General features: G+C 42.1%; 1 protein-coding gene across 1 annotated transcript in view; it reads right to left on the bottom strand.

Annotated features, from left to right (window-relative positions):
• Window positions 1-16,593, bottom strand: part of usp34 (ubiquitin specific peptidase 34) — a 347,321-nt gene that overhangs the window by 8,495 nt on the left and 322,233 nt on the right. Inside the window, 3 exon segments of the mRNA XM_038808956.1 lie at window positions 597-743; window positions 1,914-2,054; window positions 3,118-3,197. Of these exon segments, the coding sequence (XP_038664884.1) occupies window positions 597-743; window positions 1,914-2,054; window positions 3,118-3,197 (368 nt within the window).

Raw genomic sequence — 16,593 nt, 5'->3', positions numbered from 1 at the left:
CTAGCAATGTGGCTTCACAGTGCCAGGGTCCCAGGTTCGATTCCCCATTGGGTCACTGTCTGTGCGGAGTCTGCACGTTCTCCCAGTGTCTGCATGGGTTTCCTCCGGGTGCTCCGGATTCCTCCCACAATCTAAAGACATGCAGATTAGGTGGATTGGCCATACTAAATTGCCCTTAGTGTCCTAAAAGGTTAGGAAGGGTTATTGGGTTACGGGGATAGGGTAGAAGTGAGGGTTTAAGTGGGTCGGTGCAGACTGCACTGTATGGTCTATGTCTATGGTCTATGAGACTGCTGGAAGATACTGGCCAGAAAACTCAATCATTGAGCTCAGCAAAGGAATTAGAGCAAGGCCCATATTTTACACTTCAATAGCAGAGTGCCAGCCCAATCCTGTTACAATGGGAAGTCTAGTCTTTGAGCCAAAAAAATAGGCCCTGTGGTAAAGTCCCACCTGAATTACAGGCAGATAGGCTGTTAATATAGAAAATTTATGTTAAGATGCTGTAGTTGGCATAAACACTGATAATAATATTAAGTGGAAAGCTAGAAAAATAAAGTTTTAATTTCATAGAGGAATATCACATGCAATCTTACCCCATTTAGAATAGCACCAACTTTAGAGATTTCAACACGCTGTCCCAGAAGCTCTGGCTCAAGGTTATGGTACTCATTTATTAGATTTGAGATTAAATTATTGATCAAACTAGAACAGTTTGAACTGGAGAATACCTGATTCTGAACCTGGAAAATCATAATTTCAACAATTAAGGTGGTACAGTTTCAAAGTAAACAATCTGATTATTCAGTTACAAATGTATTTTGGTGCACACAAAAGGTGTCAAATATTTCTGGCAGTTATTATTATGAATGCCTTTTCCGAAGCATTTTTGGAACGTCACAGCATTATAGAATCATACAACATATGCCCATAGGCCCATAACATCTCTTCAGAAAGCTGTGGTTGAATCTGCTTCCATCGCCCTTACACAACATTTCAGAGTATAAATTGCTTTGTTAAAAACATATTTTTTTAAGCCCCTGTTTCCTATTTAATATTCAAAGCTATTAAGTTGCTCTTCTACATTTTCTTTTGGAGTCCTTCCCTCGCCCTCCTCTACAAAGAATTTCTACAACAAGACTGCATAATTAATCCTATTCCCTTAATAGTATCGGCTGCCTGATGGCAATGTTGTCAAACAATCCTGGTTTGGGTCAGGCTCCACAATTTTATCAAATTTATTCAAAGCTGAGAGAGGTAGTTCTCCGATAGACAAAAGGTTGTGGGGCGCAGACAGGAAAGTGAAGTTGAGACCACAACCAGATAAGACATGATCTTACTGGTTCGAAGGACTAAATGGCCTAATCCTGCTACCATGTCCTATATTCCTATAACACATTTGCTGTTTCTGTACATGATGGACTATAAGTTATACTCCTTCAATTTTACTCATTAGGCTTCTATTTTAAAGCCTGCTTCCATGCTTCCTCTTAAAAGGAAGGGATATCCTTCCTAGCAAAAAGGAGGGATATATTCAAGCTACATATACTTCCAATTTGCACCTATTATTCATGGGAATTTCTTCCTCCCCAATCTAGGTTTGCTGAAGTCACCTGTTACCATTCGGATTACCACGACATGAGATTAGCTAATTTAGCACCAAACATCAAACCTACAATACCACTTAGTCTCGATGGCTCAGTTACCCAATGGAGAAACTCACCAAAGTATCTAGGAAGCTATCAACATTTTTAAAAATTGGAGTTCAGTACCAATGCACTCTCTGCAACCACAGAAGTAAACTCCCTTAATTCTGTACAGCAATTAAATCTCATAGTTATATTGAATTGGGCACAGATAACATTTCATTAATGAATACAAGTTACGGTACAGAGACAAAAGCTACATCATACCTTAGGAAGGTAGCAAGCAAGAAAGGTATAAACTGCATTATTATTCAGACAGATCCTCTCATCCATTAGAATGCATTTAATATATTCAGCAAATACTGGTTCATCACACAGCAGCTTAACACAATTCTTTGCCATGGATGACTGAAAAACAAATGGCACGAATGAGAATAGTTCAGCAAAACAACTTAAATGAAGTTTATCTGTGCACAGTTAAGTGTACCATTTCCTTTCCTTATTTCCCTTCCCCACTCTCATTACTTCAGGCCAAGCATCATTCCCAGTCATGAGGGCTGGAGAATGACCGACTTTCAGGCATTTGCCTATTGCTCTCCAACCAGCCAAAGATGATTAATGCAGCTCTTCCGTGGAGAAGATCCTGCCACCCGGGGAAAAGATTGCGGCTGGGCGGAGCAAGGCCATTAAGTGGCCACTTAAGGACCTTAATAGGTGAATGCGCAGGTTTCAAACCAGAAGTCCTGACCGACCAAGCGTGAAATTCTGACTGGGTTTGGGCAGCTGGGTTCCTGGAGGGAGTGGAGGAATCCTGTTTATTCAATTTTACTCTCCCTCCCCCACTTCAGACCCCACAAATGTTAAATTCTGCCCATTGTATGATAAACCATTTAAAATGATTTTGGGGAGGGGCAATACTGGCATGCTACGTCAGCTGTTAAATGTACATTTCACATGTTCATACTTCATGGCTTCACAGTAAGGAATGCTTTGGCTTAAAATTATATTGCATTATTTACATCATTTTATAAATTTAAAGTGTTTTCTTGTCATGAGGTGCAAGTTTACACGAATTGTTAAGAAAACAGTCGCAACTAAAGGTACTCTTTCTTAACCTTACCAAGTAACTACAAGGCCTTCTTCATTATCAAATATCACGTAACCTCACAACCCCAATTATAGTTAGTTACTGTTATAGAATGGGACTCCAATCTGGTAACCAGTCAGCTGGGGTGACCTAACTGGAATTTTAGAAAACTGAATGAGGTGGCAGGGATGCCAGCAAATTACCAACATCATCAAAGATACACAAAATTCTAAGTTCTAAGTAACAATTTATTTTTGCAATCATTTTCTTTTTGAATGATTGAAATGTGCCAACTACATTTCACAAGCTATTTTATTCTCAAAATTAAAGGAAAACACACCAACAATTGAAAAAGTTATTACAATAACAGAAACTTTAAAATACCTGAGACTGGTAAATTTCTGTCCACAGTTTTGGGAATAATGCCAGATGAAGAGGCAAGCCTTCATATGCTATCAGAACACCTGCATATTGACAAAAGTAAGTTGCAGTTACTGCAGGAACAAAGAGACAACCCGTGCATCAGTATCATTGGGCACAAAGTACACTACACATAACCTCTGCATATTTCAAAGTTTTGCATTGTGAAGTGGCCAAGTAAATTTTCAAATGAAAAGGATTGTATTTGTGTGGCTCATTCAATTAAAAAAAAACTTTTAAAATCAGCAATTTGCAGATATAGTTCTGAAAATGACTTTGGTTATCATATTCTAAATGGTAAAGTGTCTAATCAAGCTGTAATTTACACGGGTTGAAATGAAATTAAGTACAAATTACAGCCCATTACATAGCTCTTTTAATTGCAACAAAATTGGGAGCAATTCAGCTTAATTAAAATGACACTAACTGAAGACAAACATTAAGATTTGTAATTGCAGATTATAATGACAGAAGTATATGTTATTTTACAGTTGCACAGGAGAATTCAAGACTTAATACCTTTATAATAAAAATGTACGAGTCGAATCTATCTGCAGTGTCTTCCTTCTCATTCGTTAGGGATTCAGGGATTTATATTTGTTCACCTCTTTACCTACTTTTGATGCATATTGATCATGTTACATTTTCATCCACTGGCATTCCCAGGAGTCACTTCATTTTACTTAGCAGAGGGACTCCCAGGAGCAAAGCACAATTATCATCTCCCAACAGGAGGAGTAAAGTGCATGTGTCTCCTTCGCAAAAAAAACTCAGCAACCACTGTTTAACCACTCCCCAAAGCATGTGCAGCAGGACATTATCTAGAGTTTGTTGGTCTGCTGCCTATATTAGAATTACAATTCCCAGAAACATTCCCAAACAAGACTTCCACAACCCATTCTCTCTCAATTGGTATGCTGTTTTCAGTTGTACTAAGTCTCCCAGGTCTCAACAGGAACACTCCTTGATGCATGGAAGAAAATTACAAAAAGAAAAACTAGCGAAGTGCCTTTAACAGCATGTCAGGAAGAACAGAGGCAACCTCACCCACCCCCTGACCCTCAGGCTGTCTTCCCGTTGATCACAGCATCTCCCTCCCTCCTGCTGTCGTCAGTAGCTTCCCTTCAATGCCCGATGTTGCTCTTTCAAAAGGCTGACGTGCCTGATCAATGCCAAGGTTAAGGACATATCCACAGAGTTGGAGAGCGACTTTGGAATGGCAGGGGCAGGGTCCAGTTGTTGCGGTCTACGTAGTTACCGATGACTTGGACAGGGCAAAGGAAAGGGTTCTGAAAAAGGGGCATGAGTGGCTTGGAGTTAAATTAAAAAGTGGATCCACAAAGATAATAATCTTTGGATTATCACTTGCGCCACCAGTAGATTGACAGAGCAAATAAGAACACGCATGGATCAAACCTTGATGTAAAAGAAATGGGTTTAGATTTTGAAGAGGGTCGTGCTTTCGGCCCAACAATTTTCAACTGTTTCATTAATGACCTTCCCTCCAACACAAGGTCAGAAGTGGGGATGTTCGCTGACGATTGCACATATGTTCAGTACCATTTGTGACTCGTCAGATACTGAAGCAGTCCATATCCAAATGCAGAAAGACCCAGACAACATTCAGACTTGGGCTGATAAGTGGCTAGTAACATTCATGCCACACAAGTGCCAGGCAATGACCATCTTAATAAGAGAAAATCCAACTATCTCCCCATGACATTATCATCACTGCATTCCCCATTAACATCCTGGGGGTTACCATTAACCAGAAACCTGAACTGGACCAGCCATATAAATACTGTGGCTACCAGGGCAGAGGCTGGGAATTCTTCAGTGAGTGACTCACCTCCTGACTCCCAAAGGCCTGCCCACCATCACAAGGCACAAGTCAGGGGTGTGATGGAATACTCTCCACTTGCCTGGATGAGTGCAGTATCAACAACACTCAAGAAGCTCAACACTACCCAGGACAAAGCAGCCTGCTTGATTGGCACCCCAACCACCACTTTCAAATTTTCAATTCCTCCACCACCAATGTACAGTGGCAGCAGTGTGTACCATTTACAACATGCACTACAGGAACTCAATAAGGTTCCTTTGACTATATTTCAATCCCGCAATCTCTCCCACCTAGAAGGACAAGGGCAGTAGACAGATGGGAACACCACCACCTGGACATTCTCCTCCAGGCCGCATACCATCCTGACTTGGAAGTACATCACTGTTCTTTCACTGCTACTGGGTCAAAATCCTGTAACTCCCCAACATTACTATGTGTGTACCTACACCACATGGACTGATGTGGTTCACACCACCTTCTCATGGGCAATTAGGAATGGTCAATCAATGTTGGCCCAGCCAGCAATGCACACGTCCTGTGGAAGAATTTTAAAAAATGTTCCTGGTGCACTCGCACCAATACTGGAGAAAGAGGGAGCTGTTTGTTGCTGTCTTTGCTTGAACCACATCTAGACCAATAACCTGGTGAATTGAATAACTAGGGATATAGAGAAGGGGTCAAGGCATATAACTAAATAATGAGGGAGGGGGGATTGGAGGAGAGATCAGGTGAGGAGGAAATTAAGATGAGTAATATGTGCAATGATAATCAGAGTTTGGTAGGAAGGGACAGATCATAAAAAACTAAGAGTGAACCAAGCAATAGGATCAGAATAGAGAAAGAACCCCCAGAGGGAAAGGAGATGGAGGTAGTGGTGGCAATGGATGCGGAGAAGGCGTTTAACCGGAAGGTGCTGGGACGGTTTGGATTTGGGGTGGGTTTCATCGACTGGGTCAGGCTGCTATATCAGGCCCCGGAGTGCGAGGACAAACAGGATGACTTCCGACTATTTTGGACTACACCGCGGGACGAGACAGGGGTGCCCCCTCTCCCCACTGTTGTTTGCACTAGATATAGAGCCACTGGGGGCTGAGGGCTTCAGAGAGTTGGAAGGGTGTGATGAATGTTATCAGTAGCTGATATAATGGTACCTTACCTTTAATGCATTGGCCCTTTAAGACCGGGCTTGGAACCCTGGGGGACTCCGCCTCTGGCTCCGCCCCCAGGAAACGGTTACATAAGAGAAGGTTCACTCAGGGAACATGTGATGAGCACACTTCTCGGCTGCTGTACAGTTCTCAGATGATTAAAGCCTTTGAATCATCTATCTTCTCTCCTGTGTCGTGATTGAGGGTATCTCAAAGGGGGGGGGGGGGGGGTTGGGTGGAGCATAGAGTTTCATTGTATGCAAATAACCTGCTCTTGTACGTTTCGGACCCAATGGCGGGGACGGGCTTGCACTGCCAAATTTCAGCAACTATTATTGGGCGGCTAACATAGCCATGATGAGAAAGTGGGTGGTTGGGGGTGTCGACTTGGGATCAGGTGGAAGCAGCCTCATGTCGGGGTACCAGTCTGGGGGTGTTGGTGATGGCACCTCTGCCGTTCCCGTCGGCGTGCTTCTCCACCAGTCCTGTAGTGGTGGCGGACCTCGGGTTTGGGGACAGTGGAAGGGGCACGTGGGAGCAATGGGAGCATCAGTCTGGTCCCCGATGTGTCAACCATCGGTTTGCTCCGGGGAGGTTGGACTGGGGGTTTCGGGTATGGCGGAAGGCAGGGATTGAGCGGATGGGAGATTTGTTTTTGGAAGGGAGCTTCCCTAGCTTGAGGGCGCTGGAGGCCAAATTTGGGTTGACGAGGGGGAATGAATTCCGGTATATTCAGGTGCGGGAATTTTAGTGGAGGCAGATGCCATCTTTTCCACTCTTGCCACTAAGGAGGATCCAAGATAGGGTAGTATCTAGAGGATGGGTGGGGGAGGGAAGTGTCTCGGATATTTACAAGGAACTCATGGGGCCAGAGGAGATGCAGACCGAGGAGCTGAGGCATAAATGGGAGGAGCTAGGACGGAGGATTGAGGAAGGCCTGTGGGCAGACGCGCTGAGCAGGGTTAATGGGACTGCAACATGTGCCAGGCTTGGCCTGATTCAATTTAAGGTCGTCCACCGGGCCCACATGACAGTGTCCGGATGAGCAGATTCTTCGGCGTAGAGGACAGGTGTGTAAAATGTCTGAGAGGACCGGCAGACCATGTCCACATGTTTTGGGCTTGTCCAAAACTTAGGAGATCCTGGCAGGGGTTCGAGGATGTCATGTCTAGAGTATTGAACACGAGGGTGGCAATGAGTCCAGAGGTTGCGATTTTTGGGGTTTCAGAGGCCCCGGAAGTCCAAGGGGAGAAAGAGGCCGACGTCTTGGCCTTTGCTTCCCTGGTAGCCCGGAGAGATACTTCTAGCTTGGAGGGACTCAAGGCCCCCGAAGTCGGAAGCCTGGCTGTCAGACATGGCAAGTTTCCTGGGCCTAGACCTTTGCCTTGAGAAGGTTGTTGTTAGGGTTCACCCGGAGCTAGCAACCATTCATTGACTTCTTTGTGGAGAATTAATCGTCAGCAAGGGGGGGTGGGGTTCAGGGTAGTATAGGGGGTCAATTAGGCAGATCTGGGTGGGGCAGGCTACGGCAATTGCACTATGTACTTTGTTTACTGTACAGTCCTTTTGTTTTCTCGTTCTGTAATTCTACTGTTTAAAATGCCGAAAAATACCTCATTAAAATTGTTTATTAAAAAAAGGAATAGAGAAAGAAGGTAAAAATTAAAAAAATAAAAGAGTGTCATATAAATGCACACAAAATTTATAACAAGGTAGATGAACTGCTAGCACTAAAAGAAATTAATGGATATGATATGATAGTCATTATAAAGACATGGTTACAAGGTGAGGAAGGCTGGGAACTGAACACACAAGGGAATAAGCCATTTTGAAAGAATAGGAACAACTTATATTTATAAAGCACCTTCAATGTAATGAAACACCCAAGGTACCTTACTAGAGCATTATAAAACAAGGTACGACAGCGAACCAGAGGGGAGATTAGATCAGAAGACTAAAGCTTGATCAAAGAGGTCGGTTTCAAAGAGGTATCTTAAAGAAAGAAGCAAAATAGAGGGGGAGATAGGTGTACGGAGGAAATTTCAGAGCATGAAAAAAAAGGAAAAGATGAGGAGCATTGTTAATGAATGATGAGATCAGTATAGTAGTGAGAAATGAGCTTGGTTTGGAAGATCAAGATGTAAGATCAAATAGCCAGGGAAAGAAGTTACTGGTGGGAGTAATTTACAGACCCCCCCTATACACTATAGTGATAAAGCATAAATTAAGAAATAAGGGGGCATGGAAGAAAGATACTCCAATAACCATGGGTGATTTAAATCTTCAAACAGACTGGACAATTCAAGTTGGCAAGGCTAGCCTTGAGAATGAGTTCATGGAGTATATTCGGGACAATTTCTTAGAACTGTACGTGTGGAACCAACCAGGGAACGGTTTATGTTAGACCTGATAAAGTGTAAAGCGACAGGATTAATTAATAATTTCATCGTGAAAGATCTTTAATAAAGGGTGATTGTAACCTGATGAATATTGTATTCAGTTTGAGTGCGAGAAGCTTGGGCTGGAAGTTTAAACATAAATAAAGGCAATTAGCTGAAGTGGACTGGCAAAATAGATTAAAAGACGGTAGAGAAGCAGTGGCAGACATTTAAGAAGATATTTCATGACTCTCAGCAAAGATATATTCCATTGAGAAAGACTGACTCTACATGAAGTTTCTGCACCTAACCAAGGAAGTTAAAGATGGTGTTAAGCCCAGTAATGGCATATAATATTTATAACTCTTTAAGATACGAACTATATTCAATGTTGTCTTGGAAAGGAACCTTTTACTTTTTAAAATGAACAATGTGCTTCTGCAAAGATGTCGGAAGGTCAGTGACATGCCCTGTGCATTCAAAAAGCGAGTCTGTGTCCAACAGAGACAAAAAGGCAGATCCCAGATGAAAAGGTGTTAACTATACATATCCTGAGACCATCAAGAGACATTCTTGAATTGAATAGATCTTTTTGCAAATAAAGAATGAGGTTGTCTTAACCCATCTCAGGGTGAGTGTCTTAAAACAATAAAACAGTATAGTATGTCGCTAAACAACCCAAGACTACTACCATATTTGGAAAAGGAACTGCAATTGTGAGAAATCAGATGTTTATGGCAGCCAAGTTTGTTCCTTTGCAATTTTTAAATGCTGACCGCAGCAAGAAAGAGACAGCAGCAGTAAAAAGTGAAATAATATATGCCTTAAGAATCGGAGACTGTAACAGTATTTGGTCTCCAAGCCTGTTTCTTTTCAGGTCCAACAATACAGAAAACTGACATACTGGAAACAAGATGGCAAGCAACTAACATTATGACCTGCAGAAAATCCATCTCTAAAAAATTCCTGAAAACAGCCTCAGCTATTAAATTCACCTAAGTTACCCTTCAAGAGTGAAGATGTTGATTCATCAGGCCTGCAACACATGTTTTTCAGAACAAGACAATCATGAGAACTGAAACATTGTTTTTGCTTATAACCTGTAAAACTATGCACTCTCTTCAACTGTATTTTCCTTGTGCTGGTATGAGTAAGTCCCTTGGCATTTGATTTCAGAGTGAGCACATAAATAAACAATCCTTCTCCTTTACTTAAACCCCTGAAAGGTTTGTTGCTAGCTATTCAAATTGTCCAACTCTCAGGGGTTAAATAAATATACACACACCTGCTCTGTCTTCACATCTTTGTAATTGCCTTCCATCAAAATTTCACTGACTACAGAGATTTAGGAAGGGATTAGGGCTTCCAACAGAACTCTCTCACTCTATCTGTAATAATGGTATCAAATTGAAAGCAAAATCCCAGAGGATTGAGAACATTTTGGAAACCAGCAAAAGATGATTAGAAAAAGTGGGAGATACTTGAATCAATAAACTAGCAAGAAATATAAAAACAACCAGTAAGAGCTTCGAGAAGTATATAAAAAGGAAGAGAGTAGCTAAATGTTTAAAGGGTGAGGCTGGGGAATTAAGAATGGAAAACACAGAAATCGCAGGCTTGGAACAAATATTTTCTATCTTCACAGTAGAAGACATTGAAAGCATCCCAAGCACAGCACGACACGGGCAGCACGGTAGCACTGTGGCTTCACAGCACCAGGGTCCCAGGTTCGATTTCCCACTGGGTCACTGTGCGGAATTTGCACGTTCTCCCCATGTCTTCGTGGGTTTCCTCCGGGTGCTCCGGTTTCCTCCCACAGTCCAAAGACGTGCAGGTTAGGTGGATTGGCCATGATAAATTGCTCTTAGTGTCCAAAAAGATTAGGAGGGGTTACTGGGTTATGGGGATAGGGTGGAAGTGAGGGCTTAAGTGGATCAGTGCAGACTCAATGGGCCAAATGGCCTCCTTCTGCACTGAATGTTCTATGTTCTAATAGCAGAAAATCAAGGGGAAAAAGGAACATAAGATAATCACTACTAGAGCTCGGTAAACTGATGGAAGTAAGCTCTAACAAGTCCCCGTGACCTGTGGGCCTGCATCCAATGATCTGAAAAGGAGCGGCTGCATAGATATCGGATGCATTGGTTGCAATTTTCCGTAATTCCTTAGATTCTGCAAAGATCGTATCTGATTTGAAAACTACAAATGTAACACCCCTATGCAAGAAAGGAGGGTGACAATTAGCAGGAAACTATAGGTTAGCTAGCCGAACATCCGTCATTGCTGGAATCCATTATTTAAGGTAGCAGTAAGTAGCAAGATACATCAAAAATCTTAAACAATCAAGCAATCAACATGGTTTTGTGAAAGGGAGAGAGTGTGACAAATGTATTCCTTTCTTTATGGATGTGACAAGCAGATGAATGTTTTAAAATTATTAATTCATGGGATGTGGATAGGCCAGCATTTATTGCCCATCCCCAATTGCGCTTGAGACGGGAGTGGTGAGTTGCCTTTTTGAACTATTGCAGCCCATTCACAGAGCTGTTAGTGAGGGGAGGGAGTTCCAAGATTTTGACCCAGTAACAGTAGAAAAACTGCAATGTATTTCCAAGTCAGGGTTGTGTGTGACTTAAAGGGGAATGTCAAGGTGGTGACGTTCCCATGTGTCTTCAGCTCTTGTCCTTTCACATGGCAGCGGTTGTTGAGTTTGGAAGGTGCTGTTTAAGGAGCCTTGCGAGTTCCTGCATCTTGTAGATGGTACACAACCACTATGCGTTGGTTGTGGAGGGAGTGAATGTTTGTGAATGGAATGCTAATCACAAGCTGCTTTGTCCTGGATGATGCCAAATTTCTCGAGTGTCATTGGAGCAGAGCTCATTCAAGAAATAGAGAGTAATACATCAAACTCCTGACTTGCACCTTGTAAATGGCGGACATGCTTTGGGGAATTAGGAGGCGAGATACTCTCCACAGAATTTCTAGCCTCTGATCTGTTCTTGTAGCCACAGTATTGACTGCTCCAGTTCAGTTTCTGGTCAATAGCTATCCTCTGGATGTTGATCGTGGGGGATTCAGCAATAGTAATGCTATTGAATGTCAACAGGCAATGGTTAGATTCTCTCTTGTTGGAGATGTCATTGCTGGCACTTGTGTGACAGGAATGTTACTTGTCATTTTTCAGTCCAAGCCTGCATATTGTCTAGGTCTTGCTATATTTGGATATGGACTGCTTCAGTATATGAGTGGTTGGGAATGGCGCTGAACATTGTGTGATCATCAGTAAAGAACCCCACCTCTGACTTTATGATGGAAGTAAGGTCATTGGAGAAGCAGCTGAAGGAGGTTGGGACATTACGCTGAGGAACATCTGCAGTTATGTTCTAGAACTGAGATGACTGACCTCCAACAACCAGAGCCATCTTCCTTTGTGCTAGGTATGACTGCAACCAATGGAGAATTTTCCCCGATTCCCGTTGTCTCCAATTTTTCAAGGCTCCGTGATGCCAAACTCGCTGTCTGATTCAAGTGCAGGCATGCTGAACTCACCTGACTATCTGCATCCTAGGACCTTAAAAGATGCATTGGTGCAATCTTAGAAAATTCCCTAAATTCTGGAAAGATCGCATCCAAACTAGTAATGCAATGTATTGCATTTTAAAAAGGCATTCGATAAAGTGTCACATAAAATGTTGCTGTACAAGATAAGAGTTTACAATGTTCAGGGTACTATATTAATATATGGATACAAGATTGGTAACTGACAGGAAACAGAGTCAGAATAAATGAGTTACTCTGATGTTGGCAAACTAACTAATATGGTTCCACAGAGATCTATATTAATCACCTGTTTCATGGGACAAAGTGTATTGTCAGCAAATCTGCTGATGGTATCAAGGTGGGAAATCAAATTGTGAGGACACAGTGTGCAAAGGAATAAACATAGGTTAAAGGAAGGTAGAAGTTTGGCAGCTGGAGTATAATGTGGGAAAATGTGAGGTTATCCAGTTTGGCGGGAAAATTAGAAAAGCAGATTATTTAAGTGCAGAGAGACTCCAGACTGCTGCATGAGCAGAGGCATCTGGGGATCAGTGTACATGACCAAAAAGGTAATTTACACATGAAGGCGATGAATACGAATATCAATATTTTACATCCACCCTTACTAAATAAGATGTTGCACAGGTCATGATGAAAGAGGAGGTAGTTCAGACTCTTGGTTGAAAACTGATAACAAGGAAGTACTGGATAGACTGTTTGTACAGTCTAAGGAAGTTCACCTGAAGAAGGAGCTGCACTCCGAAAGCTAGTGATTCGAAACAAACCTATTGCACTTTAACCTGGTGTTGTAAGACTTCTTTCTGTGCCCACCCAGTCCAATGCCGGCATCTCCAAACCAGTACTTAAAGTTATAAGGCATCCAAGTACATTCAGCCAAGTATTTTAAAAAAAATTTAGAGCACCCAAATTAAGGGGCAATTTAGAGTGGCCAATCCACCAAACCGGCACATCTTTGGGTTGTGGGGGCGAAACCCACGTAGACACGGGAAGAACGTGCAAACTCCACAAGGACAGTGACCCAGATCTGGGATCGAATCTGCGACCTTGGCGCCATGAGGCTGCAGGGCTAGCCCACTGCGCCACCGTACTGTCCATCTAATGAGCCAAGTAGGAGTGAAAATTTCAAAACAACTAGCCATAATTTTCTCATCTTTCTTAGAGTTAGGGATGATGCCAGATGACTGGAGAATTGCAAATGTTACACCCTTGTTCAAGAAAGGGGCAAAGTAAAGTCTAACAACTCCAGGCCAGTCAGTTTAACCTTGGTGATGGGGAAGCAATGATAAATCGGGACTAAAATCAATACTCATTTGAGAAAATTTATCGCAATTGAGGAAAGCCAGCACAGATTTGTTAAGGGTAAAATGTTTACTCATCTTCTTAAGCATTTTGATGCAGTAAGAAAGGGTTGATAGATGAGTTCATGAGGGTGATACTTTTGATGTGGTGTACATGGACTCATAAAATTTGATAAAAGTGCGGCACTGATTTGGGAGGATGGAACAGTGGCAACATGGATACGGAAATGGCTGAATGCCAGGGAACAGAGAGGGTTCATGGTTATTTTTCAGACTTGATGAAAGTTTATACTGAAGTTCTCCAGAGATTAATGTTGGGACTCTTGCTCGTCTTGATAAATATTAATAATTTACCTTGGTGTAGTGAGCACAATTTCAAAATTTGCACACAATACAAAACTTTGAAGAATTATGAATTATTAGGTGGATAGTGACAAACCTCAAAAGGCTATAGACAGGTTGGTGGAATAGGGGATGAAGCTTAATAGAGAAGTGCAAAGTGATTCAATTTGGTAGAAAGAATGCAAAAGAAACAATATCAAACAATGAGTACAATTCAAAATAGGGTGCAGGTATATACATGCATAATTAATTGAAGGTGGTAGTACAAGATGAGAGTGCGTTTTATAAAGCATACAGCATCCAAGGCTTTATCAATAGCTGCATAAAGTATAAAAACAACAAAGTTATGTTAAGGACCTATAAAGCACTGGTTTGGTCTCAAACAGAGTATTGCATCTAGCTCTGGGCACCACACCTTCAGGAAGAATGAGAAAGTGGTAAAGAGGGTGCAGTAAAGATTCAGGAGAATAGTTCCAGTGATGAGGAACTTCAGTTCAATAGATAATTGGATAGTTGGGACTGATTTCCTTCGAGAAGAGACTTGCTGAAAGGTGATCAAAATCATGAGCGGTCTTGACAGAGTAGATAGGGAGAAATGGTTCCCATTGGTGCAAGGATTGTCAACCAGAAAGCACAGATTTCAGATAGCTGGCAAAATAAGTAAAGGCAGTATGAGGAAATACTTTAATTCACACAGCAAGTTGTCAGGATCTGAAATGCACTGCATGACATATAAGAACATAAGAACTAGGAGCAGGAGTAGGCCATCTGGCCCCTCGAGCCTGCTCCGCCATTCAATGAGATCATGGCTGATCTTTTGTGGACTCAGCTCCACTTTCCGGCCCGACCACCATAACCCTTAATCCCTTTATTCTTCAAAAAACTATCTATCTTTACCTTAAAATCATGTAATGAAGGAGCCTCAACTGCTTCACTGGGCAAGGAATTCCATAGATTCACAACCCTTTGGGTGAAGAAGTTCCTCCTAAACTCAGTCTTAAATCTACTTCCCCTTATTTTGAGGCTATGTCCCCTAGTTCTGCTTTCACCCTCCAGTGGAAACAACCTGCCCGCATCTGTCCTATCTATTCCCTTCATAATTTTATATGTTTCTATAAGATCCCCCCTCATCCTTCTAAATTCCAACAAGTACAGTCCCAGTCTACTCAACCTCTCCTCATAATCCAACCCCTTCAGCTCTGGGATTAACCTAGTGAATCTCCTCTGCACACCCTCCAGTGCCAGTATGTCCTTTCTCAAGTAAGGAGACCAAAACTGAACACAATACTCTAGGTGTGGCCTCACTAACACCTTATACAATTGCAACATAACCTCCCTAGTCTTAAACTCCATCCCTCTAGCAATGAAGGACAAAATTCCATTTGCCTTCTTAATCACCTGTTGCACCTGTAAACCAACTTTCTGTGACTCATGCACTAGCACACCCAGGTCTCTCTGCACAGCGGCATGCTTTAATATTTTATCGTTTAAATAATAATCCCGTTTGCTGTTATTCCTACCAAAATGGATAACCTCACATTTGTCAACATTGTATTCCATCTGCCAGACCCTAGCCCATTCACTTAACCTATCCAAATCCCTCTGCAGACTTCCAGTATCCTCTGCACTTTTCGCTTTACCACTCATCTTAGTGTCATCTGCAAACTTGGACACATTGCCCTTGGTCCCCAACTCCAAATCATCTATGTAAATTGTGAACAATTGTGGGCCCAACACGGATCCCTGAGGGACACCACTAGCTACTGATTGCCAACCAGAGAAACACCCATTAATCCCCACTCTTTGCTTTCTATTAATTAACCAATCCTCTATCCATGCTACTACTTTACCCTTAACGCCATGCATCTTTATCTTATGCAGTAACCTTTTGTGTGGCACCTTGTCAAAGGCTTTCTGGAAATCCAGATATACCACATCCATTGGCTCCCCATTATCTACTGCACTGGTAATGTCCTCAAAAAATTCCATTAAATTTGTTAGGCACGACCTGCCCTTTATGAACCCATGCTGCGTCTGCCCAATGGGACAATTTCTATCCAGATGCCTCGCTATTTCTTCCTTGATGATAGATTCCAGCATCTTCCCTACTACCGAAGTTAAGCTCACTGGCCTATAATTTCCTGCTCTCTGCCTACCTCCTTTTTTAAACAGTGCTGTCACGTTTGCTAATTTCCAATCCACCAGGACCACCCCAGAGTCTAGTGAATTTTGGTAAATCATCATTAGTGCATCTGCAATTTCCCTAGCCATTTCTTTTAGCACTCTGGGATGCATTCCATCAGGGCCAGGAGACTTGTCTATCTTTAGCCCCATTAGCTTGCCCATCACTACCTCCTTAGTGATAACAATCCTCTCAAGGTCCTCATCTGCCATAGCCTCATTTCTATCAGTCGCTGGCATTTTATTTGTGTCTTCCACTGTGAAGACCGACCCAAAAAACCTGTTCAGTTCCTCAGCCATTTCCTCATCTCCCATTATTAAAACTCCCTTCTCATCCTCTAAAGGACCAATATTTACCTTAGCCATTCTTTTTTGTTTTATATATTTGTAAAAACTTTTGCTGTCTGTTTTTATATTCTGAGCAAGTTTACTCTCATACTCTATCTTACTCTTCTTTATAGCTTTTTTAGTAGCTTTCTGTTGCCCCCTAAAGATTTCCCAGTCCTCTAGTCTCCCACCAATCTTTGCCACTTTATATACTTTTTCCTTCAATTTGATATTCTCCCTTATTTCCTTAGATATCCACGGTCGATTTTCACTCTTCCTACCGTCCTTCCTTTTTGTTGGTATAAACCTTTGCTGAGCACTGTGAAAAATCGCTTGGAAGATTCTCCACTGTTCCTCAACTG

The sequence above is a fragment of the Scyliorhinus canicula genome, chromosome 1, assembly GCF_902713615.1.
Source record: "Scyliorhinus canicula chromosome 1, sScyCan1.1, whole genome shotgun sequence".
NCBI classification, from domain to species: domain Eukaryota; kingdom Metazoa; phylum Chordata; class Chondrichthyes; order Carcharhiniformes; family Scyliorhinidae; genus Scyliorhinus; species Scyliorhinus canicula.
This window is presented reverse-complemented; position numbering and strand designations above follow the sequence as displayed.